At 39.6% G+C, this 27,056-nt stretch overlaps 1 protein-coding gene across 4 annotated transcripts in view; it reads left to right on the plus strand.

Moving 5' to 3' along the window:
- The window catches only part of PLCB1 (phospholipase C beta 1), an 830,993-nt gene that overhangs the window by 730,890 nt on the left and 73,047 nt on the right, over window positions 1-27,056 (plus strand). For 2 of the 4 annotated variants that reach the window (XM_065920850.1, XM_065920853.1), the window contains exons 28-32: window positions 5,480-5,556; window positions 5,661-5,750; window positions 6,169-6,226; window positions 7,037-7,123; window positions 17,560-17,686. In XM_065920850.1, the coding sequence (XP_065776922.1) occupies window positions 5,480-5,556; window positions 5,661-5,750; window positions 6,169-6,226; window positions 7,037-7,123; window positions 17,560-17,655 (408 nt within the window). In that variant the 3' untranslated portion in view covers window positions 17,656-17,686. Of the gene's footprint in view, window positions 1-5,479; window positions 5,557-5,660; window positions 5,751-6,168; window positions 6,227-7,036; window positions 7,124-17,559; window positions 17,687-18,764; window positions 20,687-27,056 lie in introns of those variants that run through there. The other 2 variants (XM_065920851.1, XM_065920849.1) reach the window with 2 other exon arrangements.

Raw genomic sequence — 27,056 nt, forward strand, 5'->3', positions numbered from 1 at the left:
ACACCATGTGAAATGCCGAGCTGTGTGAAACACAAACTGGAATCAAGATTGCCGGGAGAAATATCAATAACCTCAGATATGCAGATGATACCACCCTTATGGCAGAAAGCGAAGAGGAACTAAAGAACCTCTTATGAAGGTGAAAGAGAGAGTGAAAAGGCTGGCTTAAAACCCAACATTCAAAAAACAGATCATAGCATCTCGTCCAATCTGTTCATGTCTAATAGATGTGGAAACAATGGAAACAGTGACAGACTTTTGGAGGAGGGCACCAAAATCAATGCAGACGTGACTGCAGCCACGAAATTTAAAAAATGTTTGCTCTTTGGAAGAAAAGCTGTAACAAACCTGTACCGCATATTAAAAAGCAGAGACATTACATTGCCAACAAAATTCCATCTAGTAAATCTAGGGTTTTTCCAGTAGTCATGTATGGATGTGAGAGTTGGACCTTAAAGCTGAACACCGAAAAATTGTTGCTTTGAACTGTGGTGTTGGAGAGGACTCTTGAGAGTTCCTTCGACTACAAGGAGATCAAACTTGTAAATTCTAAAAAAATCAATTCTGAATATTCATTGGGAGGACTGATGCTAAAGCTGAAGCTCCAATACTCTGGCCACATGATGCGAAGAGCCAAGTCCTTAAAAAGACCCTGATGCTGAGAAAGATTGAAGCAGGAGGAGATGGGGATTACAGAGGATGAGATGGTTGGATGGCATCCATCCAAACACGGATATGAGTTTGAGCAAGCTCTGGGAGATGGTAGAGGTCAGGGAAGGCTGTCCTGCTGCAGTCCATGGGATCACAAAGAGTCAGATGCTACTAAGCAACTGAACAACAACAACAGATAACATATTTGAGGATAGATAGCCAGTTAAGGCTCTGGGACATGTGAAAAATGCAATTTGATATGGAGTAGAAAAATTCAGAAGAGAATGAAGGCAAGAAGGGAATGCTTGCCAAGCCCAGGCAGGATTAATGCGAATCCGCACAGAATATTGTGAACACAAAGCTAAGAGATCCATGATGATGAGATAAATGAACAAATTCCCATGACTCACTAGATGGGGAAATCACTCAAGGGGTCAATCAAATGTAATGTACACTTGTTAAGCTGAGTGATGATACCTAATGGGAAAATGCGATGACTTGGCTTCTATGAGAGATGTTGAGATGCTGGGGAGCTGTCCTCAGCTAGAGATGCTCAAAGGCCGTTGACACAGAAATGTACTGAAGCATTTAAAAGAGTCAGAGAGGACTGATGTGGGAAATGTTGAAGATCCTGTAAATGAAGGGAAGAGAGTTTCTTATGAGAGTGGTTGGCAGCTGACATCCTATCAAGAAGATAAAGTCGTGATTCCCAAACCGTGTGCCATGGCACCATGAGATACCATGTTGAACACACAAGGGAATTGTGGGATGTTTTGCATTTTCAAAAGAAACAGAGCAGCATCTATTGGAATCTGTTCAAAGCGCTTCTATTAAGTTATTTGAACCTAATCTTTTGATAAATAAATGGAACTGTTCCTTTGTTTCTTATTGGTGCCATGAAAAAATTATTGAGATCTTAAGGGTACTGTGAACTAAAAAAACTTGTGGATCTCTAGAATAATAAAAAGTTCACTACTGAGACTTGGCCAATGAGTTCAGTAGCAAAAGAGTTTTTGTAATCTTAGCACAAAATCAGGTAAATGCCAATGGTTGGGGTGGAAACAAGATGGTGGGGTTGAAGGGTGTGGGGTGGGACATTACAGTTGTGGAAGCAGCTGCCGGTCTTCCATTTTAGGCACAGAAAGAGAAGGAAAGTCAAAGATGGAACAAAAGTTGAGTTCTCTGGAGGATAAGAAAATAGAGATGTGTTTTTAAGCAAAAGGAAAGAATGTGTCCAATCTGAAGAAAGTTTGAGAGAAGAAAGTGAAATGGTGGTCCTCCTGCAGGAGGGGGAAGATGAGAAGCAATGCGTGGGGAGCCCCTTTTTCAGGGAAGGCAGGGTAAGGAAACCAGGCCACAAAGCTGTGACGTAGTGCATGTGGAATCGCATGTCTGTCTCCAGCTTTCATGACCACCCAAGGAAGAAAGCATTATCCCTGTCTCAGAGGTGAGGAAGCTGAGTTTGGGGTAATGAAGACAATGAAGATAAAGTTTCACAGCTCTTTTGAGACAGAGAAGAGGGAATTTGAAAGGGTGCCTTAGAGCCTGGGTGGCTTAAACAACAAGCATTTATTTTTCACAGTTATGAAGGCTGAGAAATCTAATATTAAGATTCCAGTAGATTTAGTGTTTGGAGAGAGCCCAGTTCCTGGTTCATAGAGAGCTTTATTCTGTGTCCTTATGTGGTGGAAGGGGTATGGGAGCTCTTGGGGTGCTTTATAATTATGGGCACTAATCCCACTCATGAAGGCTCCTAATCACCTAAAGTTCCCATCTCTTACACTGAGGGTCAGGATTTCAGTATATTTATTGGTGTTTGGGAGGGACACGACATTCAGTCCATAACGGTTTCTACACTCTTTCCGTTGTCTTCAGTAACGTGCACATGAATCTCCTGGGAATGTTATTAAAATGCAGATCTTTATTTAATCCAAAGTCATGGAGGCTGAGAACTTACATTTTTTTGTTGCATTCTCTGGCAGTGCCAATGCTGATGAATCCTGTCCCACACTTCAAGTAGCAGGATCTAGAAAGCCAATGCATAGCTCAGAGTTTCTAGAATAATGCCAGGTATTAAGTAGGCATTTGACAAATATTTGCTGAATTGTGGCTGCTTGAATAGTTTAGATGAATGTGTGTGTTCTGGGAGCACAGGAGGTGGGAACTAGCTCTGAGAAGGATAAGCAGCAAGTGCAGATGGTCCAAGGGAGGGGCAAGGAGGAAGGTCAGGGTGTGCAGCGCACAGGAAGCTTCTGTGGAACCGTGAGGGAGGTTGGTGCTGGCGGCTGTGGGGGCGCTGAACACAGAGGGATGTCAGCCTCAGAATTGAGTGAGCTGGAAGGCTGAGCGAGCTCAGGCTCAGTGGCTTCACTGCCTGGATGTTGATGTTGCTGAGAAAGAGGGTGGCAGGGAGCTGTAAATGTGAGCAGGAGCTGGCAAATTCGAGAAATGATCCTGGATGGGGCTGAACATTGGAGATGAGAACATGGAAACAGATGCATGGATATCACTGAATTCAGGAGCACTGCTGAGATACTTAGATAGCCATACAGTGAGGGACCACCGAGACCCTCTATATCTGGCAAAGAATCCAAAATCAACCGAGGAGACTTTGAAAACCCTGATTCCCCGGCCCTGCCCCTAAACATGTAGAGGCCACAGGCCTCGGGACAGGCCCTGGAATCTGTGTTTTCAAGAAGTTGCTCACAAGAGATTCTGATATTGCCACCGAGGTTGGGGATCCCTGGATTACCCTCTGTAATTCCTTGGGCTGAACTGGGGAGGAGGAAGGTCCCCTGTGGAGGGGAAAGCCCTGTGGGTACCTCTCAGTTACAACAGAGGTGCTGTGAGAATCCTCAGGGAAATGGCAAGAGTCTTTGCACAGTGGAATTTTACATCTAACTGGTTTGATAAATACCATTAGCAGGCTGTAATATTTCTTGATTTCTTTAATTGTGACAGTCGTGATCAGGTACTGTCTTTTGAATGATCAAATAGGTTTTCTGCTGCCCCAGGCTCCAGTTAATATTTGTTCAGATTTAATCTGCCTCACAGATGAGTGCATTGAATTTCATGTTAATGTCAAGTTAATGTGGGTTCTTTATGGCAATTCTGTAAGAGAATTTCTCCCTCAGCTTCTTTTATTCTCTCAGATAAGAAGAGGTTATTAAAAACAATTTCTAAAATCATAATGAAAAGGTAGCTTGGGAGAGTGATGAAGACCACAAGCTGGGGAGCCTAATTTATCTGAGTTTGTACCAAGTTCTGGTCTTCCCAGGAGGTTGTACTGGTGGCAAAGAACCTACCTAGCAGGTAGGTTCTCTTTGTAATGAGACACAGATTTGGTCCCTGGGTCTGGAATATCCCCTGGAGGAAGGCATAGCAACCCATTCCACTGTTCTTGCCTGGAGAATCCCACGGACAGAGGAGCCTGATGGCCTACAGCCCATAAGGTCTCAAAGAGTTGGACACAACTGAAGTGACTTAGCATGCATGTACACACACATGCCCAGTTCTGCCAAGTGCTTCTCTGTGGACCTGAGCCCCAAATTTGAGTCTCATGCGTCAATATGACCTCATAGACCAACTATTAGGACTGAATAAGTTAAATATTATGTTAGTACATTTAAAACTTATCACACTGTGCCTGGCATGTGTAAATTATCAATGAAAGTTTGGTAGTGTTATGATTATATTGCCCTGGTGCTGCTGTAGCTACCACATATATGTAAGTGGCTGCTATATATGAGAATCTCCATCTCTGGGGATCAGAGTGACCGTTCAATAGGAAGTCCACGCCATCTATTTGGTGCACCAGTAAGAAGGCTTAAGTCCAGTTGCTACTGCTGCCTAAGCAATGGCAGAAGGTTCTGTAGGTTCTTCATGTAGAATAAAGAAAGAGAAGTGCTTGGAAGGTGCAATTATGCTCCCATAATTGACAAGCATTTATTGAGCACCTACTGAAAGCTAGAAATTGTGGAGGGCTAGGGATTTGAAAACATAATCACTGCCCTCTTGAAGGCAAATAAGCAAATAAATGCAAGACAAAATACTTGCTATCATAGCAATGTATTCAAAATTCAACGTGGTAGCACAGAAGAGAATTTCCAGTGCTCTTCTGGAAGTTACCCACACAGGATACAAACATCAGTTTCCAAAATAGGTAACTCATGTCATCCTTGAAGCACTTAAGCAAGGAATTGGAACCCAAGAATTATAAATCACAGTTGATTATAACTTACATTTGTATCACATTCATTTTTATTTTAAACTTCATAGTACCTCCAAGAGAGAAAGACATTGATTATCTCATTTATAACCAAGAAAATGTAGGTTCAGGAAATGTAGGCTCTATGACCAAAATCATAGTTTTAGTAAGTCATAGAGTGGGAATTGGCACCTGGGTCCACACTGTTAGCTGTCATTGCACCTGGCAAAAGCAAGCCCAATAATTTAAGGAATCCTATTTAATTAGAAAGAGATAGTAAGAATTACATATTAAAACCTAGATAATGCATGGTCTAAAATTATGTCCTTATTACCTATGTATTGTAAATTGTCTGATGATTTTACTCTTGCTGGAGAAGGAGATGGCAAACCATTTGTGTTCTTGCCTGGAGAATCCCATGAACAGAAGAGCTTGATGAGCTACTGTCCATAGGGTCTCAGAGTCAGAAACGACCGAAGCGACTTAGCACACGTAACACACAGACATTAATCACAGATTTTTCTAACCTCAGATACTGTTTGATGTGGGGTTGGGGAGGGAGAGGGTGCTTTGCGTGTGATCCTGTAAAATAGCCACCTGGCTTTATTTTTTTTCCCCCAGCTTATTCAAAAATTGACCGATGTTGCTGAAGAATGTCAGAATAATCAGTTAAAGAAGCTCAAAGAAATCTGTGAGAAGTAAGCCTCCGTTCTCTTACAATGGATTTGTACATGTAAATGTATTAAGTACAAATTGCTATTGGATTGACCAATTTTCCCTTTTGCTTCCATTTTGCCTTCAGAGAGAAGAAGGAATTAAAGAAGAAAATGGATAAAAAGAGGCAGGAGAAGATAACAGAAGCTAAATCCAAAGACAAAAGCCAGATGGAGGAGTAAGTAGAAAGAACCCTTTTCTCCCACCATAGGACAAACCCTGGGATTGTCCCATGCAGAATAACAGCGGCTCAACCGTACAAAGACCTATCTGCGAAATTTCTCCTCAAATTAACCTTTCCAAAGACCCATTTTGTAAGGGTTTTCAGTGAAGCACTGAGGTGCCCACAGGCCCTAAAGGAAAAGGCTCTATCTTCTCTTCTGATATTGTCAGACAGCCTTCCTGCCATTTAGTGAAAACAGAGCTTGTGCCTTGGGTAGAACCTGACCTTTGTCAGAGCTGACAAGTTGTATCTTCCTTGCAGCAGTAAGAATAAAGTTGAGAGTTCTGTAAACTTTCATCTGGAAACCTGCGGTTGCCATGTTTGTCGATGATGGATGAGTTCGTGTGATGATTTCTTTGTCGTTCACTTTCAGGGAAAAGACAGAGATGATCCGGTCATACATCCAGGAGGTGGTGCAGTACATCAAGAGGGTATGTCATGTTCACGAATACCTGTCTCTTTTGCAAACCGTGTTTGATGAGTACCGTGTGAGTCTCTGGAGGGAAATGCCATGCTTCCCGGTAATTCTTTATCACCAGCTGTGCAACTTTCCAGAGCAGCCAGTCTGTAATCAGTGTTTCTGCAAGTCTAATGCAAACCTCTGTATAAAAAGGTTCAGCTAAAGATATATGTTAAGAATCTTTTCTAGAATCAGGAATCTGAAAACGTGATGTCAAGGGGACCTCCCTGAAAAGAACCTTTTGTTCCTGCTGTTGTTAATTTGCTAAGTTGTGTCCAACTCTTCTGCGACCCCGTGAACTCTAGCTCACCAGGCACCTCTGTCCATGGGATTTCCCACGCAAACATACTGGAACGGGTTGCCATTTCCTTCTCCAGAGCATCTTCCCATATCAGGGATCAGACCTGCATTTCCTGCATTGGCAGGCAGATTCTTTACCACTGAACCAGCAGGGAAGCCCCAAGGAAACTTTAGTTGTCACCACTGGTAGACGACAACTTCTAAAGGTTTTTAATTAATTTAAATTGGTTTTATGGACATTCTCAGACATTAACAAAACTGTGAGAATGGTATAATCCAGTGATCATATCACTCCCACCCCTGTGTACCCATCACCCAGCTTCAATACTTACATGTCTCCTATACTTATAAGGACAGTTCTTGACCAGGATGTGAAATAGTTAAATGCATGCCATAGATCTGAAAAGTTTTTTTTTTTTTTTCTGAAAACATTCACTTGAATGTTTAGATGAAAATGACTTTCTCTGTAACTGTCTTACAGTTAGAAGAGGCACAGAGTAAACGGCAAGAAAAACTCGTTGAGAAACACAAAGAAATCCGCCAGCAGATCCTGGATGAAAAGCCCAAGGTAAACTGAACCAGATCATCATACACAGTAACTTCATTTTCTTTCCATTTAATTAGAATGAAACCTCCCTAGTTCATATCCCTCTCACACAGTCTTAGACCAGTTCTTGCACGTGAAAGTCATATAACTTTCTCAATGATGGAAAAAAATCTTGACAGCAATATTCACTAAGCATTTATCATCACTGGTCAGCTTTAAAAACTGCAAATACATGAAACTCAGATCCTGAAGTTTGATTTTAGTTAGTCTGGGATGTAGCTCAGGCATAGATATTTTTAAAGCATACCTTCCCCCTCCACCCCCTCAACCCCTACCTCCCCTCCAGGAAAGAAATAGGGAAGTTAGCTAAGCCTCTTTAGCTCTAAACAGATGATGTAATATTGTAATGTCAGGCTCTGTCCAGCAGAGGATGTCTTGTACCAAAATCACCCTGGTATTTAATCTAACAAAATATTTTCATAAGCCAAAGAAAAAGGAAAAGAAAAAGAAAATCATTTTTTTCCCCATAATAATAGTTTATTGGGGCTCCACTTTAAAATTACCATATGTTTATTTGGTGAAAATCAATTGTTTCATGAATATTAACTTTAAATGAACTGAAAATATGTAACTCAAATACTCTCAGGTTACCAAAACCTCAGTTTTAGATCATTCCATTAATTTTGATTTGTCACTGAATATTGTTCTGTTTGTGAAACGTATGCTTTTCAGTTTTCCTGTTCTTCCACCCACAATTTAAAATACCTTCTTTAACAGGCTCTGCTATTAAGTACCTGCAAAGATCAAGTGTTGCTTTTGTTTTGTTGTATAGTCCCTTCTTCAATCTACTTCTTAAAGGTTTCTTGTGGCTAATTTAAAATATTAATACATTTTTGTAGTTGTTTCTGCTCTTATCCTTTCATATTTGTTGGACAGAACTTTTATTTAATATTGCTAATTCAAAGTTTTTTGGCTTGGGAATATAGATTCTCTAAGTGTGAGGAAAATCCAAGAATTAATAATTACTGAGGCATGCCATTAATTTTTATATTCTTATATAAATACACAATTTAATACATGTTTCAGACAACAAGGATTGAAAATGTATGTATTTGAATATATCACTGGGGAATCATTATTGTTAAGGTGTTTCTGAAATTTCAGTCAAACCTGGATCTCTTGCTCCAAACATTTGAGCATTTAAAAAATAAAATCAATCCTAAATAGAGAGCATTGCAATGTCTAAAATTATGTCAAAATATATTCCACCTTACTAATGCATAATCAACTTGAGAGGGTGGCTAAGAATGTTTAAATTATGTTTTTGTTCAGTTACTAAGGTGTGTTAGGCTCCTTGCAACCCCATGAACTGCAAGTGTTTGGAACAAGAGATCAGAGTTCAGCTGAAATTTCAGAAATGCCTTAACAATAATGAATCCCCAGTGATATATTCAAATACATACATTTTCAATCCATATTGTCTGAATTCCAATTTGCCATTGCTTTGTACACTGGTATGATATACTTAGCTTAAGATTGATTTTTCACTAGCCAATTTTTATATTTCTAAAAAATCTGTCTTGGAAAACATTGTTATTCCCACACAGTTTTGCTTCATTTTCATTTTTGTCCAAAAATGTCAACTACTTTACTTGCAGTGTGTGTGTGTGTGTGTGTATGTGTGTGCTCAGTTATGTCCAACTCTTTGCACACCTCTGCCCATGGAATTTTCCAGGCAAGAATACTGGAGTGGTTTGCCATTTCATACCCCAGGGGATCTTTCTGATCCAGGGATCAAATCCATGCCTCTTGTGCCTTCTGCATTGGCAGGCAAATTCTTCACCACTTTTACCACCTCAGAAGCCCCCTTTACTTATAAACAAAATGTAATCACAAATGTGTTTAAGTTACATAAATCTCCGTATAAATAACCCTACAAAGGTTTTATGTTACTGCTCTGGTTCACCATGATTAAAATCAACTTCAGTAGTAAATGTCGTCATTAATATAACCAAACATTAAACCAAATAACCATTGGATAATATATCAGTCAGTGTGCATACAGCAGCAACTTTACAGAAAACCCAGTTAAAACTGGATCAAGCAATAATGTTTAGTAAATCACATTACTGGAAGTTCAAAGGTAGTGAAAGTTCAAGAATAGTTGATTTAGTGGTTGAATAACCTCATCAAGAATCAGAGTATTTTCAGAATTTTCACTGTGTTATCATATATTGTTGCCTTTCATCCCCAGGCTGCAAACCCACAGTTACAAGATAGCTGCCATAGCTCCATGCATTACAACCTTACATAAAACTATTCAAAGCCAAATAGTCTTCATCTTGTAACTGATTATAGGTTTGAGGAAAACTTCCTAAATCTCCTCAATAGGCCTCTCCTTATTGGCTAGAATTGTGTCATATGCCCATTCCTAAACTTAATTACAAACTGGAGAGTGTAATTTTCATGAATGGCTTTGAGTAATTAGAACTTACCCAGAAGGGGAGAGGAAGTTCACTTTCTCCTCAGTTCCACACTCACCAGGCTCCTGAACAAAACTGATGTTTTCTTGTCAAGAGGAGACACCAGTTGGGTAGGTAATTAACTGTGCGTGCCCTACCACATGTGCAGCAAGTTTCCATTTCTTTGTTGGCCCCTTAGAAAGCGATCCGAAGGGTTTATGAATTTTTAGTCATTCTGTTGTCTTTATTTTTTATTGCAAATAGGTTCCATAATGGTTTCTCTTTGCTTTTCACTCATGAGGTTGCTCTTAATGACCATCCTATTGTGTCTGGATTTGAAGGTTGCCCTGGAAGATCATTGGTTCTATGTCAAACCAAAGCCTTTATTGAGAAGTGTTCTTCAGGGCCTAAAAATGTTGTGCCTTGGAACCATACTGTGATAAGAAAGCATGATTGTTACTATCGTAGGACACAGTGACTAATAAAGGGAGATGACCATGACCAGAAGGAGCACTAGTCAACAGTGGAATAAAGCAGTAAGATCAAGTGCATGTCAAATGGAGGAGGATCAAACACAGGGTGCAAACTGAGCCAGTGAAGGCCAGGCCAGAAGAGCAGCCCTCCTTGCTCGTGCAACTACTGGGTGTGGGCCAAAAATAGGATAGCCCTGGCTTTGAAATAATCCCTCTTCACATCCAGTATCGGAATGGCCTTTAAAACCTGACATAGATATGAAGAAAACTAGCAAAAGTAGGAACAAAATAGAAAGAGGGGCAACTCAAGGAAATTAAACTGACCAACAGTGTCTAAGAGAAAGGTTAATTGAGTGAGTTTCATTCAGTCAGAAAGATGAGAAGATAGGGTGATTTTATGACATGTAGAAATTTATAAACTGTTTCATCACTCAATGTTGGACAAGGAAATTGAGTTGACAGTGTAGTAGATAGTATTAAGATAGCTGCAATTTTATGAATCCAACTCGATGGACATGAGTTTGAGCAAGCTCCAGGAGTTTGTGATGGCCAGGGAAGCCTGGCGTGCTGCAGTCCATGGGGTCTCAAAGAGTCAGACACGACTGAGCGACTGAACTGAACTGAACTGAATTTTGTGAAGAGGAAAGATGACAAACTTTGCCAGAAGTTGCCGAAGAGAATAAAGTTCCTCCTTCAAGTGTTTTTTTTAGGTGGGATAAGCAATTTTTAATTAGAAACCAGGAAAGGCTAATCTTTCACTTACAGCAAAAACATACACTACCTGGCATCATATTTCTTCCCATTTATTAGTGTCTTTTGCCATACTGTTGATTATAATCATTTTCTTCCTCTTCATCCACTTATTCTAATGATTGTGATTACGTACTTTCTGTTCTTAACCTCCACTTAAACACGGAAGATGCTCTGTTTCCATTCCTACTTTGCTCCTAGTGTCACTATTTGCAGTTTTCCTGAACCACAATCACGATCTTTGTGATTTTCCAAGTGTTTGGTAACCAAACAGGTCCTTTAAAAGTGAACTAACAAGTATAAAATTTTTTTTTAACCAAAGAAATTTGAAAATCCAGTTGCTCAAAGACAACCATTATTTAGAAGCAAGAAATTCTGGCTAGATTTAGAGCCAGTTAACAGATGTAAATTAATTGAAAATATAGCCTTTTATTCAACCACGTACTTACGATCTTGAAGGATCGATTCAAGTTCTAAACATTTTTACCATTGTGCAACAGAACAGAATAAGGTGCCTCAATCAAAACCAGGTTAAAAATCCATTTCATTTCCACTCATGGGCAAGAACTTTAATCCTGCTGATATGTATTTGGTAGGGGACCAAATTTAGCAAGCTTCCCCCGCCCCTGCCCAGTGTGAAAGCTTATGTGTAGAATCCATTTTTCACATTTGAAAGGAGATTCAATAAGTCTGTTTCTTTTGTATGTAATTTTTGAGGGAGTGGAGGAAACTGGAAGTAGATGATCCCTAGAGGGAACAAGAGATAAACATTTTGGCCCTCAATTGGGCATAAAATTACATTGTACATTCCTGTACATAAATCTCACGGAAATTTATTAAGTTCCTAAGAGAGAATACTCAGCTCCTTTTCAATAGAGTTCTAAATTCTGGAGAAATGTTCAACTGCATGTTTATTTGCAGCCAGGTATTTGATTCAGTCTTTGAATGTCTGCTGTTTTCAGATTTGTTCAAAGTGTTCTCTTTTTGAAATCTATACCTTCAGAATTCTTAAGATGAATGCAGTAAACCCTAACCAGTCTTTCAACTCAGTGACATAATTGGTTTCCTTGGGATTTCCATACTTCGCTTTGCCAAAGTCAGCTGGAAAGGGCTTATGTGTACAAACAGTGTTAGAAATAACTCAAGGACCCAACTGCCAGTGCAAAGAAATAACGCCTGGTGTGGTTGTGTGTGAATCAGAGTTGATCCATTCTACAAAAGATGTCTGCCTTTTTCTTGAACACTTCAAACAGATTTAGTTTAACATGTTGAAGCATCATTAATCAGGAGTTTCCCTGAATCTGCTGTGATTCTTCCAATGTCTATTGATCATTTTGCAGCTATGGGCTATCATTATGAGAAGAATCATCTTTTCAGCGGACTTTTTAATGAGCCATCTCAATAACCTCATAAAAGTCGATAAATGTGTAATTTACTTTTTCTCTGACAATTTGTCTTTGATGCTTCTTAGAACATCTGTTTTAATTTAGCTCATCAGCAAGAGAGAATTCCAGGAAGCTTTAGGGCATTTTAATTTATACCCAAAGAACATTTCATCATGTAGCTACTGTTGTTTTTTTCTCCCCCTTCACCAGGGGAATATAGACTGATTTTCCTCGTTTCTCCACTGACATCTTTGTAACAGGGTGAGTGACTCATCCCTCTGGGTGAAGTTAGTCTTGTCAGACCCACCACTGGGCCCTGCGGTAGAACCCTGCATGCAGTTATTTCAGTCTGCCTTCCCAGTGTTCAGAGAGAGACCAGTTTAGCGATTTAAAGTAGATGCTTCTATATTCCGTGATTCATTTCTGCCTTCTCTGATCCTCTGGAGAAATATGCATTCCCTCTGCCAGCATTAATTGGGCCCTCTTATAAAAGCCAGACCAAAGAGTGAACACTGGTTGCTTAACAGTATCACTTTTTGTCAAGTACTGGATGATCCATCCAGTGGTGTGGTTTTTTGATTTTTCTGGTTGGAAGAAATTTCCTTTTCATTTTTATCAATGTGAAGAATTGCCTTTTCAAAAAATATATAGTTATTCATTATTTTCTTTAAAGTAAAGCTGAGTCATGCTTTACTTCCTTTGGGCAATATTCAAACCTTAAAACAGTTTTTTAAACTCCATTTGTCTCCTCTTGATTTATTTTTGAAATTTAATTCTATAGATTTCTAAACCCACAAGACATTATTTTGTGTTATATAGGCAGCATTCATTTAGATTTATCTTTGTATTCACAAACTTCTTAGCTGGATACTTGTGTCTCAGATCGTCCATTTGGGATCATTATCTGCTACATCCTTTAGAAGTTCCTCCATTACTCTTGCCTGGAGAATCCCTTGGAGGAAGGAGCCTGGTGGGCTACAGTCCATGGGGTCGCAAAGAGTCAGACACGACTGAGCAACTTCACTCACTTCACTTCATATAGCCTACTCATGGTAAACTCCTTGGGGTTTTTTTGTTTGTTTGTTTTCATTTCTGTGTGTAAATGTCTTTATTTTACCTTCATTCTGGAATTTTCACTGGGTATAAAATTTTCACTGGGTATAAAATTTTAGGTTGGCAGTTATTTTCTTTTAGCACATTGAAAATAAGATTCTTCCAGTCGCTCCTGTTACTGAGAAGTTAACTATAAATCTTAGTGTAATTCTTTTGGTGATAACCTGTAATTTTCTTCCTTTGCATGCATTTAGATATTTTTTATGTTTTATGTAATTTTCTTTATGTTTTATGCACATTCTTTTAATGTATCTATATAAGCATTTGAGGTGACTGGATGGATAGCTTTCCCTAGTACTGTAAAAAGCCCAGCTATCATGTCAGTAAAATGATTTCTGGTACACATTCTTAAAAATTCCTTCCATCACATTATTTACATATAAGATAAAATGGACCTTCTCATTCCATCTCCTTTTTTTAACTCTTTGTAGTATTTCCATCCTCTGTACTGTGGACAATTTTATCTCTGGTCTTTTTCCTCATTCCCTAATTCTTTATTTATACTGCTATTTCACTCATCCACTCCATTAATTATAGCTTTGTATTTTATTTAATTCTAGAAATTCTATTTGGTTTATTTTCAAATTAGTGATTTGTGTGTCTGGCTTACTGTAGGAAACGTTTCCTGTGAGATTCCTCATTCCTGTAAGCCACAGGCTTTCTTTGAATTTTATCCTTATCCTAGAACGCTGTCAAGAGATGAATTCAAAATTTCCAACGTTAACAAAATCCCCTTAGGAAAAAAGCAACTTCCCTGCTAATTACCTGTGTAGGTTTGACATCCCTTGGAGTTTGGGCCTGATCATTCCTTAAATTTTTGTGATCCTTAGTTTCTTTAAAGAATATAGGTTTAATATCAAATTCAGCTTTTCTAGTTGTTTTTCAATGAGAATAATGGTCCAAATAACCTAACCATTACCAGAAATAGAAATTTCCCACATAGTATTTCTAAAATGCATCCGGTTTAGTATACGTTTGGACATCATGTGAGCATCTGTATCAGTTGGGGTTCAACTAGAGAAGCAGAGCCAGTAGGAGGTTATGTGTATGTGTCACAGGGGATTGGGTCATGTAGTTGTGGGGCTGGCTGTGCAGTCTCCACAAGGCCATCTTTCCATCTAATGTTGGACCCTGGCTGGCAGGACTTCTGGAAGAGAAGACCACAGTGGTGCTTGGCCACCAGGACAACCTGCAGAAGCTGAAATCCTTTCACAGCGTTGAATACACACGTGCACACACACACCTAGCTGGCCTAGGAGTCAGAACAACTAAAGCAAGACCCAAGCAGGAGGAAAAGTGGTTACGGGCCCCGTTGCTGCTTCACCGCAGGACAAGTCAACAGATCAGCAACCAGGCATGTGTGCTGTAAAGTGGCTGTAGCCTTCCAACCCACTCTAACTGGGAACATACAGAAAGGAAACCCTGGCACATGTCCAGCCTACCCAGGTTGAAGCCAGGATGAAAACATCTCTCAGTATTATTTTTAAATCAGCACTTTTCTTATTCAGTTTTTCTCTCTTTTAAAGATTGGGTTATATGATTACAGGGATCCAACATGGAAACATACTTCTAGAACTGAAAGGAAGCTGCTCCTCAGACCTGCAGGGCATTCCCCAGGCTGCTGCATGCAGCTCTGTTATCTGTTGGCTCCTACAAGGCAACTGAGTTTGAGATTTAAACAGATTTGGAACTGAGATTCTCCTGGGCACCATTGACTACTCCCCTTTTCTTCCACGCTATTAACTTTCTTTTCCCTTCCATTGTCCTTATTTTCCTTTCCTAAGGATGAGAAAATGTGTGGGAGTGTGGTGATGGGTGTAATGGATGTAGGAAAGTGGATCTAAAGACAATACTCAACACCTGCTAGAATAGATAACATTTATATTGGTGGGTTTGAATCTTCCCAGCAGGCACTGAGTTTAGCATCAGGAACAGGATGAGATGGACTTCAACCCCACTGACTTTCATCTACCCACCTGCCATAAACCAGAAGCCCAAAACCATGGATGGCCCACAAAACCATTTGGATTTACTTTTATTTCTAAACTGTGTGCCTATCACTGTGCATGATTTATATGAATTTTGCCAACAGTCATTAGATGTTTTGTTCCTAATTTAGCTCCAATTTGTTTTTAAAGCCCTGCTCTGATATAACTAGCAAAGTAAAAATAATCAGACTATTAAATGTAAAATTTAATTGATCTCAGGACACCAATATCCGATTTTTCTATGACCTTCAACATTTTCAGGGGGAGAATGGCCGAACTCAATCCGAGAGAAATATTTACTTATAGAAGTTCTGAAAGGAAATGTGTTAGTGCTTTGAAATATTTGATGAAGTAGTCCGTGGAAACTAGAAAAAAGGCTAGTGCAAAAGGGCACGTGCTGGAGACAGTTCCCGTCCAGACAGGGAAGCAGTTTCTCAGAACAAGAGTCACTCTCTCCATTTTCCATGTATTAAGGCCAAATTAATGTAACAGATCTACCTACCACTTAGAGTCCTGCTTATGCATTTCCTGTCAACAAAAATCAATTGACAAAAACTCCTGCATTTATTATAATCATTTGCTGAGAATAATCTTTGAATTTGACAAGAACTTTGATTTTGTAATTGAAACCAAGACAAATAATATTTTATATTTCAAAGAGTTTTATCAATAGGTTTTAACTTTTTCTGACTTTACAATAGAATTATTAAACAGTTTATCATGTTTCTGATAGCTTGGATGGGTTTTCCACTATGTACTCTTTATGACCGTTTCTCACACACATATACAACTTGATGCACTTAGGGGGGAGCTTAGTGTGCTTAATCATTTGGGCATCAAAACAGATTTTGACCTAGCTAATTATGCTACTATGTGGAAAAATCATATCTAAGATAGTAGTCACAGCATGTAATATATTTGGTGATAAATAAAAAAATAAATACGTTATCTTCTAGCTTTGGTTGAAAAGGATTTCACTAGGTTTGGGAAAATACATAATAAACTGTTTCAAGTTTTAAATTTTTATGGAGTCTCTGTTTTTGATGGAATGAAAATAACCCTAGGACTTGAAAAATATTATAAAAGCAGTTAGGATATGTTTATAATCATTAAGCTGCCAACTGCAGGTCAATCATCCAGTGCAAAGTCACTGCCATCTCTCACCAGGACTTCTTAATGACCTCCTAGGGGGTCTTCCTGCTTCCATGTGTCCCCCAGTCAGGGTCAGTTCCCAGCACAGCTGCCAGAGTCAGCTTCTGGGAACATAAACCAGACCACTCCTCAAGAACTTGCACGGCTCCCTTTACTGCTCAGAATCAGAGTCGACAAGGTGTGAGGTGACCTGACCCCACTTAGCTGCAGCCCTGCTTCTCCTCACTGACCTCCTCTCTGCTCAGGCCATCCTGGGCTCCTTGCTGGGCCCCAACAAGCCAGGCCAGTTCCACCTTGGACTACTACACAGGTTCTTTCTGCCAAGAATATTCATTTCTCTTGTGTCTGCTTGCACAACTGTCTCCTGTCTTTCAAGTCTTGGCTCAGATCTATCTTTTCAAAGAGGCCTTCTGTGACCAGTTTAAGTTTACACCCCCTGTCCACTCTCCCATTCCTGGCATCGCCTCTCTCCTTTTTCTGCTGCACTTTCTGGTTTTTATAGCATTTATTACCTCTCTTTAGGTCACCAACATCTTTCTTGAGTGTGTTACTCAGTATGGGTTTCTCTCCATTAGAAAGTAAGCTCCATGATGGCAGGGCTTTGACTCACTGATGCTCTTGAGTTCTAGGCATCTAGGAACAATGCCTGACTCACAGCTGGTGCTCAATACATAATTTTTTAATTCAACTTATGCTGATGGATAACAAAACTAATTTCGTATGTTAAAAAACAGTTCTGTCTTTTCCAGAGGAAAGTATAGTCCCTGAAAGTATAGCTGTTGAGCTAAGACTCATTGGACTGTATTGGTCAACTACTGTCTGTGACTCAGTGCAGTCTTTTCTCAGGTTTCTTGACAGTAGTGGACTTCCGTGGAGAATTTCTCAAAAGCGGTAGTTGTGATCATATTTAATATCTAGTTCCTACAAAGGGAGGGAAGAACCAAAGAAAATTCCATTGCCAATTCCATTGCATCTGTGACGGAAGTGTTGAAGCAGATAAAGGCACTGGAGGTTTTAAATCTCCATTCTAGAAGGCACCCCAGCAGAGCTCCCAGACAGAATTTGAAACAGCAGATGACTCAGAAATCAGTTTCAGTGTCACAAAAATGACAGCCTCACTTTTTTTCCACACAGGGGGACGGTTCCTCCTCATTCTTGTCGGAAACTTGCCATGAGGATCCCTCTGTTTCCCCCAACTTTACTCCCCCCAACCCTCAAGCTCTCAAGTGATGACCAGTGAGACCGGTGTCCTTCCGGCCAGGTAGGACACGATGGGAGGGGGCACTTTTAAGAGGAGGATGGCGTGTGGCCGTCCGGGTTTCAGGCGCCGTGCGGCCTGCACCTCTGTTCTGCGCTCTCTACACTCGTCACAATTTTCCTGCCGTGGTCGGGTGGGTGCTGTGTCTCTCGTCTTCACCTGTCTTCCTTGGGTATCAACTGCTTCCTCACTGTTCTCTCTTCTTCTGTCGTAAATTCCCTTCTTCCATATTGCTGTCTTCTGTCATCTTTTTGTTTTTCTCTTTGCAATACTGGCTTCTCCTTTGTCCTTGATCTTTCCTACGCTCACACTATTATTTCCACTTTTGAAACATGTTTTAAATTCCTCCTTCTCAAAGCACTGGTTTCCAGTCTTATGACCTTAAAATCCAGTGGGGTTAAATTAACTCTCAGGAAATCTTCTTGACTCACTCCCCTCAATTCATCACACCTCTCCTTTTAAAACTCCAGTAAAAGTTGTTGTAACCCTGCATGGTATTGAGTTAAGGGGATATCTCAGGATTTACTGATTCTTTAGAATCAAGAACTCTTTGTAAATATCTCACCAATAGGGAGCTTGGGCCAGGGACTTCTAGTTGGAACAAATTGAAGCTTAAAAATTAAAGAGAACTTTAACTTGCTAGAGGAAATACATAATGATATCTATTTGCTAGTAAGAAAATGAACTATGCCATTGCAACGGGTGTGCATTTCAGGGATAAAAGAGGCTTTGTTATGATTACAAAGAAAGCAAACTTCTATTCTGGTGCATTGAAAATAAATTTGTAGTGAGATTTATAATGGTTTTGTCTTCAAGGACTTGTTGATCTGTGAAGCAGTGCAGTTTAGAAACATGTTGAGGAATTAGTGAGAAACAGCTATTTTACTGAGAAAGAGGTATACGTTTTTTGTCATCCTCTACATCAGTTGCCACATACAGTGATGCTGTAGCTCAGAGCATCATGAATTACCTGTAAGTCCTAAAAAAATGCAGATCCTGATTCAGGAGGGAGGTCTGGATGGGATCTGAGATCTGTATTTCTGACTCATTCTCATTGGTATCCTGGCTATTGCATCTCCAGGGACCACATTTGAATAGCAAGGATTTAATGCTTCTGGCTGAAGCACCTGGAAGGAAAAGCTTTAAGCTGCATTCATGATGTTTCATTGTGTTTTAATTTTTTGGCCGAATCAAGAGTCTGACCCTTTGATATCTTTTTATTTTGTACTATTGACTGTGACTGTGTAAATATCAATAACCTCAGACATGCAGATGACACCACCCTTATGGCAGAAAGTGAAGAAGAACTAAAAAGCCTCTTGATGAAAGTGAAAGAGGAGAGTGAAAAAGTTGACTTAAAGCTCAACTTTCAGAAAACAAAGATCATGGCATCCAATCCCATCACTTCATGGCAAATAGATGGAGAAATAGTGGCAGACTTTATTTTTTGGTTCTCCAAAATCACTGCAGATGATGACTGCATCCTTGAAATTAAAAGATGCTTGCTCCTTGGAAGAAAAGCTATGACCAACCTAGACAGCATATTAAAAAGCAGAGACATTACTTTGCCAACAAAGGTCTGTCTAGTCAAAGCTGTGCTTTTTCCAGTGGTCATTTATGGGTGTGAGAGTTGGACTATAAGGAAAGCTGAGCACTGAAGAATTGACGCTTTTGAACTGCGTTGTTGGAGAAGACTCTTGAGAGTCCCTTGGACTGTAAGGAGATCCAACCAGTTCATCCTAAAGGAAATCAGTCCTGAATATTCATTGGAAGGACTGATGTTGAAGCTGAAACTCCAATACTTCGGCCACCTGATGCGAACAGCTGGTTTAGACTGCCTTTAAAGTCATTTATTATACGCATTGGATTGCTTTTTTATTGCACTTGCTGTTCCTGGTATTTTTGAGTTATTGTGAAACATTTAATACCCCAGGTAGAATGTTGAATTCTCTCTGAATGACAGTGAAACACAGGCACATGACTTGGGTTTTGTATTTCAAAACAAATGCAGTAGAGACTTAAAGGTTACATTTTTGTCACTATGCTCCATCAGACTTGTAATGGCTGGTTCACAATTTGATTTCCCTTCAGAATGTAAGTGAGCTTCCTGCTTAGCAACAATAATTTTCAAAAGAGAGAGAGATTCCCACAGTACCTAGACATTAAAAATTATCTAATCACATAGTTAGTTTGACCACTTTCGCTTCCCACATATAAAAAGGCAACGTAAAAATAAGCCAGTTTCACACTTTTCATGGAAAAATAGATCTCATTGCTAAAATTTTTAAAAATTGCACTTTTTCTATTTGAAAAAGAGCAAAATTTTCTTCTTTTATAGCAGTATATGGAGAGTATATTTTGTATTGATAGCTTATAGTGAAGGATATCAGATTCATGGTCTCTGAAGAAGATTCAACTTCAGAATCAGGGACCAGGCTTGACTTCTTGTGGCAGAAGTTTTATTACAGTGAAAATGGACAGAGGAAGCTTCTGACACAGACATCAGAGTGGAACGGAGAGTGCCCTGTCACTAGTCTTAGCAAGGGAGTTCTATACTTTTTCTATTGGTTATTAACAATAAATCAAAAGAACTTCTCAAGTTTGTAAGGGTCTTACTAGACCTATTTACATTTTAAGATGACAGGATTAGTCAGAAGGTTCTTAAGAAGGAGAAGCATGTCCTCAAGCAGAACACATTGTTATATAATCATTGGTGCAGAGTTTAAGGAAAAACATACCCTCGAGCAAGATGAGTTGTTTTGTTGTGTAATCATTAGCTCTTGGCTTAAAGAAAAGAAAAGAAAAAAGTCTTCTGTGACTAAGGTGCGTGAATGTAAAAAAAAGTTTGTCCTTGAGAGCCCCAGACCCCTTTCTCCTTGGACTTCTTATCAACCTACCTAAGTCTGTCAGGACCAAGTTTAACATTTCCCCAAATGTTCCTTTTTCACTTCAAATGTATCTCCATTGACAGGCTAAAGTTAAGAACAAAATGAATAATGAAAAGTATCATTTGCTGGCAAGGAATGAGTTTTTTTGCTATGAATTTGATCCCCAAAATATTCATCATATAAACACTTGAAATTTCACATCTTTTAATTTGTGAATGCAAACCTTCAGGGATAAAAAATATATTTCTTGTTATCAACTAAAGACTAGTAGGTGAAGCTGATCAGGTTAATCATTTTTTAAACCCTGTTAACTATTTTTAAATAAATATAAATCACTAAATAGAGCAAGATTAAAAACAAAAAAGGATGTTTTCTCATTGTATGTATGCATTAAACTTTAGGTAGAGTTATAAAATGATCAATTAAAAAAATAATAAAAACAAAAAATAAATAAGTAAAATGACGAATTTCTAAAATTGACAATGATAAAGCTTTGGAAAACCATAAATTTGCATTAAGTATTAAGTGCCTGCTTTATGCCTATTTTAATAGGGAGCACAAAAACCACAGTTCTTATACTCTCTTAAAAAAAATAAAAGAGCAATTCAAGGCCATACAAGCACATTAACATTTTTTTCCTGACACTTAATAAAAACAAGAACAACCAGCATTTACTGAGCACTTACTATGTTGCCAACACCTTCAAAGTGTATCACATGTGTCATCTTACTCTTGCCATTATACAGTTGAGTAAAGTTTGGAAAGTTTAATTACTTTAAACAATTACTTTAACAAAGTAATTAAAACATGGAGACCCCATGTTTTGAATCTTTGAGCCTCCCCAGTGAATATCAGAAACTATGATTTCGTGATCTAGATGTCAGGTTGTGATATCGCTTTGTAACATCTCATGAACAGGCAAGCAATAAGGGCACACCATCTGTGCCTCAGTATACTCATCTGTAAAATGGAGAGACTCCCAGCCTCTCTGCTGCAGGAAGCAGGTCTCTGGTTGTTTAGAAGGGCCAGACACCAGTCACATGGAACAAACCCTGTTTTGTTTGCTGGTGGCACACCCCAGGCTCTACAAGATCACCACCAAATGTTGCCAGGGGTTTAGTCCCCAAACTGGTCACAACAGCAAGAGGAACTGGCAAGACATTAAGTTTCTCAAAATCACTTGTTATTAACAAATGTCTTGGAGAAGAACCTCTCCCAGGATTAGATGTTAGAAAATTTCCAGCCCAGTGAAAACAGGCCTCGTCTCCAGGAAACCTGTCCTTGAGGTGTGGGTAGCTGTTTTCTGTGTCTGATGCATCCAGTGGGAATGATAGCGGGGGTTACGGGAGGGAATCAGACATGGTGGGGCCTGCATGAGTGAGTTCAAAGGATCCGTGCTTGCTGAACAACCCCCACCCGCTCCTTAAAGCACTGGGGTTGAGGTCAGACATCCGCACCTCCTCCCAATCTTGTCTTCCTCCTCCTCCCGTGTCTCCACTCACAGTCACCTAGCTTGTGTGTGTGTCAATGCTGAGACCAACCAGAGACGGAGGGAGCTTGCTTCCCTTGAGACTACCTTTCTTCTCACCTCTTCACACTCTCTCCTCTTAAATCCTTCTCTTTGCCCAGCTCTAGAAGAGTCTCCTTGTTAACTTACCTACTTCTCCCACTTGGAAAGTCGTACCCTGGGTTATGAGAAAGGAGTTGGGGTCCACACAGGGCTCTGCTCTGTGGTCTATTTGTATTTGTTAAAGAATTGTTTTTATGGCTTTCAGTTTTTCATTCAAATAATATTTCTAGTGAGTCCTAGTATTTACCCTGAGATTACTAGGAAATCCAAAGCAACATCTTTGAAGAGCAATGTCTCCTTCCAGACTGTTCGGTGAGTCCAATGTTTGCGTCCAAGCCGTAGCACAGAAAGGGGTCTCTGCAGAGCGCCTGGCAGGGGACGCTGTTTCCCGTTTGCTCTGGAGTTAGGCTGAGGGGAGCTTCTTTGGGCTAAACTATGAACGATTTGAGCAAGAAAGGAAAGTTTCTGAGAGGTAGAGTATCTATAAATACCCAAAGAGATTCCCAAGGGTTATTCCATGTCTTTTTGGAGATCTTTAAATGTGGCAGCAAAGAGAGTGTCTGCAAGTTGTGTACCAGCTGCCTGACTTTTTATGATCTCCTTTAGTCCATGAAGAATACAGTTAATTAAACTCAGAAGTTTGCCACTGAAATAATAGGTATGAGATCCAGAGAATTCAAGGTGTTGGAGGACTCATTAAATAGGTGTGCATAAATATCATGCTGAAAGATTTAATGAGTCCATAGGGTCAGTTTAGAACAATGGAGCATAGATGACCTAGAAAAAAGAAATTAGAATCGATATTGGGCTTCTGAGTTAACAGCTATAGATTGCTATATGAATACCTGAGAGAGAAATTCTATAATTATATCTTAATGCTGCATATGGGTGTTCTCATCCCAGGGAAAATGAAATTGCTTAGTTTTCATTTACTTGTCAGTAATAAAAATAAATGTTTATATGTGTGTTCATTTCTCTGGTCTCTAGGAACCATGAATGCTTAAGGAGCTACAACTATGTAAATAGCATCAATTTTTTCTTTTAATTCAATTATTTATTGAATGCTATTGCATAGTAGTCACTGGGCTACGTGCTGGGAAAATAAAATGATGTAACAATATTGCAACCTTACCACACACACCCCCACTGGCCCCACCACAAATTGCTTACAGCCTAGTGCAACCCTGTCCAATAGGACTGTCTGCAGTGATGGAAATGTTCCATGTCTCAGAGTTCAGTGCAGTAGCCACAGGTATTAATTAATGTTTAAAATGTGATTAGTGTAACTGAGGAATTGAATGTTTAATTTTATTTAAATTTAATCATAAACAGCTGCATGCTGCTAGTGGCTAACATATGGACAGCCCAGAAAGGTAACATGCTGAATCTGGATTTCTAATGTATAATCTACCTTTCTACAAAGGAGTTGTGTTGGGACCAAATTCTTATTATCGTCATTATAATAGAGCTGTTTACAGCGGAGGAAGGGCTGACTCTTCCTGGGGAAACCTAGGAAAGTTTCCCAGAACTGGTAATCCCTGACCTCCAGGATGAAGTCAGAGTTTATCCAGCAGAGGAGCAGATGGGAAGGAACTCCTCATGATATTATGAAAAATCCTGTGGTGCAAGGATCATGTAACTGCTGTGGAGTTGCACATAATTTCATAATTTAATGTTGTATTAGTTAGCTTAAGCTGCCATCACAAAATATTTCCAACAGGGTGGCCTAAACAAGAGAGAATTATTTTCTCACCGTTCTGCAGTCTCAAGTCCAGCATCAGGGTCCCAGCAGGGATGGCTTCTGTGAGGCCTCTTGGTCTCTCATCTCCTTGTAGGCAGTGCCTTCTTGCTGTGTCCTTACCCAGCCTTTGACCTGCACTCAAGAGAGAGAGAAACTCTGTACATCTTCCTCTTTTTGTAAGGACACCAGTTCTGTCAGGTTAGGGCCCTATCCTTATGACCTCATTTAACCTTCGTGGCTTCCCTTGTGTCTCAGACGGTAAAGCGTCTGCCTGCAATGCAGGAGACCCAGGTTCAATTCCTGGGTTGGGAAGATCCCCTGGTGCAGGAAATGGCAACCTACTCCAGTATTCTTGCCTGAATACCTTGGTCTATGGACCAAGGAGCCTGGTGGGCTACAGTCCATTGGGTCACAAAGAGTTGGCCGTGACTGAGCAACTTCACTTCACTTCCTCAATGGCTCCATTTCTAAATACAGTCAATATGTTGGAGGCTTCAACATATGAATTTTGAGAGGACACAGTTCAGTTCATAAAACGCATCATTCAATAAACAAATATCTTTTTTCTGTTTTTTTTTTCCCCAAGAGGAGATACATACCTCACATTCAGTTAATAAGTGTATGCAGAAAACTATCACCTACTGATCAACCCATGATTTTAATTCCTGTATTTTATTGGTCTATTAACATATAATATAGGGTTCTGGAAAATTAACAAGTTAAAAAAAACATCTAAAGCAAAGTGTCCACCTCTCATAACATGAATGCAATTAAATATTGCTTAAGCAAATATTAATATTAATTTTCCTTTTTCTCTGAGGACAAACCATCAGTAAGCTAGAGTTGGTTATACTACTAGCTTGCAGGAACTCATTTAAAATTTTTCCAGGGATTCTATGAACTGGTTGTTAAACACAAACGCTATTAAAAAGTGAAAAGAAAGTGAAAGTGAAGTCGCTCAGTTGTGTCTGACTCTTTGCAACCCTGTGGACTGTAGCCTACCAGGCTCCTCCGTCCATGGGATTCTTCAGGCAAGAATACTGGAGTGGGTTGCCATTTCCTTCTCCAGGGGATCTTCCCGATTCAGGGATCAAACCAAGGCTTCCCACATTACAGGCAGATGCTTTACCCTCTGAGCCACCAGGGAAAAAGTAGATTATATAAATTTACAGTTAAACAAATCATACTAAAAACAAAGGGATCTATAAGGGAAAATATTCTGAAAAAGAATATATATTTATATATACACATATATATAAATCACTTTGCTGTACACCTAACGTAATATTGTAAACTAACACAATGTTGGTCTTCAATTTATAAAAAAGAGAAAAAAAAATGGAAAAGGAGAAAAACAAAAGAAATAAATATCCCCCCAAAATAAATAAATAAAGTTTAAAAATAAAAAAAGAATAAATAAATATCCCAAAGTCACCATTGCTAAATAGGTAAGACATTTCATTGTAGTCTGTGCCCTGGAGGTAAGTGACATCTATGGTGGCTGTAGCGTCACTGCAGAGGATTCCTACCCACACCTCTTCCCAACTCTCAGTTCAGGGGCATCATGTTGGAAACTTGAAATAGGCTACAGGGGGTATACAGGTGTATACAGAAATCAACAAATGCTACAAATCAGGCTCTTCCCCCCCCCCCCCCAGGAGAATGGCCTATTAATATTGACCAGCATACCACTGGCACAAATCTTAACTGTTTTATGGCATAAATTTTTGTCAGAATTGTGCAGAGTTCTTTTGCAAACATTCTTCTTCATCCTTTGTAAACCAAACTTTCTACTAAAATGTAACATCAATATTGTTGTTGCTGTTCAGTTGCTCATTCCTGTCCAACTCTTTGCGACCCCATGGACTGCAGCACAATAGGTTTCCCTGTTCTTCACCATCTCCCAGAGTTTGCTCAAACCCATGTCCATTGAGTTGATGGTGCCATCGAACCATCTTATCCTCTGTGGTCCCCTTCTCCTCCTGCCTTCAATCTTTCCCAGCATCAGGGTCTTTTCTAACGAGTCTGCCCTTTGTATCAAGTGGCCAAAGTATTAGAGCTTCAGCTTCAGCATCAGTCCTTCTGATGAATATCCAGGATTGATTTCCTTTAGAATTGACTGGTTTGATCTCCTTGCTCTCTAAAGGACTCTGAAGCGTCTTCTTCACACCACAGTTTGAAAGCATCAGTTCTTTGGCATTCAGCCTTCTTTGTATATGTTGATATATTACCTTTGAAAGTCTTTTTTTCGATGTTTCCTCCACCAGAGTCAATGCTGCTGTCTGACCTGTGAACTCTCAGGCTCTGCACATATAAAAATTTTGGAGGGTGACAGAAAAGTCCCCTCAAAACTAAGTCAAGCATTGACAACATTTTCCTAACCCACTTAGCAATGTCTCCCACTGGAAAACTGCCTCAGCTATAGCACAATATCCCTCCCACTGCTAATACTACCACACAGCGAATACAAGCCAACAGTGGCCTCGTTCATTTTAGAGAGGCCATTTTTGTCTCTACTAACTGTTTTAACTAACAATAAATGAAATAAAATAGAAAACTACTGGGGTAAATAACAGTTTTCAGATGAAGTTTTATTCTTTGTAGGAAGCATTTCACTCCAAAGTTACCCTTTTCTTCCAAGCCAGTAAGAAGTAGCTCAGACTTTGAAAATGAAATGTCACTTGGCACCATTCTCATTCAATCTTTTATTAGAACTAAAAATAAGCAACACCTGTGGCCTCTAAACTCTGCAGCCCAGGAGGTAAAAGTGGTTTGTCCGAGTCACAGAGGAACAGTACTCATGCCTACCCATGTCTTTCACTCCAAATTGACACTCCAGTACATCTTGTTTTCTGACTACAACCCTGTTCATTTACAATTTCTTTTATCATCAGCATATTGTATGAGGCTATCATGAGGGTGATGAGAGAAGAAGGCATTCAAGCAGAAAAGATTAAGTGAGTTGAAGTTTTCACCCTTTCTCCAGATATAAGCTACCTGTACAAACGTTTGAGAATTGTGTATCTAGGTTGAACTGAAGAATAGGATGGATAAGATCCTTGGCATAGAGAGGGAAAAGAGAAAATATCCTAGGACTTTGGTTCCAGACAACTCTCCATTCTAAGAAGTCTGCTAGAGGAGAAAAAGCCCGAAAGGGACAGAAAAGGTACATCC

The sequence above is a fragment of the Muntiacus reevesi genome, chromosome 2 (assembly GCF_963930625.1).
Source record: "Muntiacus reevesi chromosome 2, mMunRee1.1, whole genome shotgun sequence".
Taxonomy (NCBI): domain Eukaryota; kingdom Metazoa; phylum Chordata; class Mammalia; order Artiodactyla; family Cervidae; genus Muntiacus; species Muntiacus reevesi.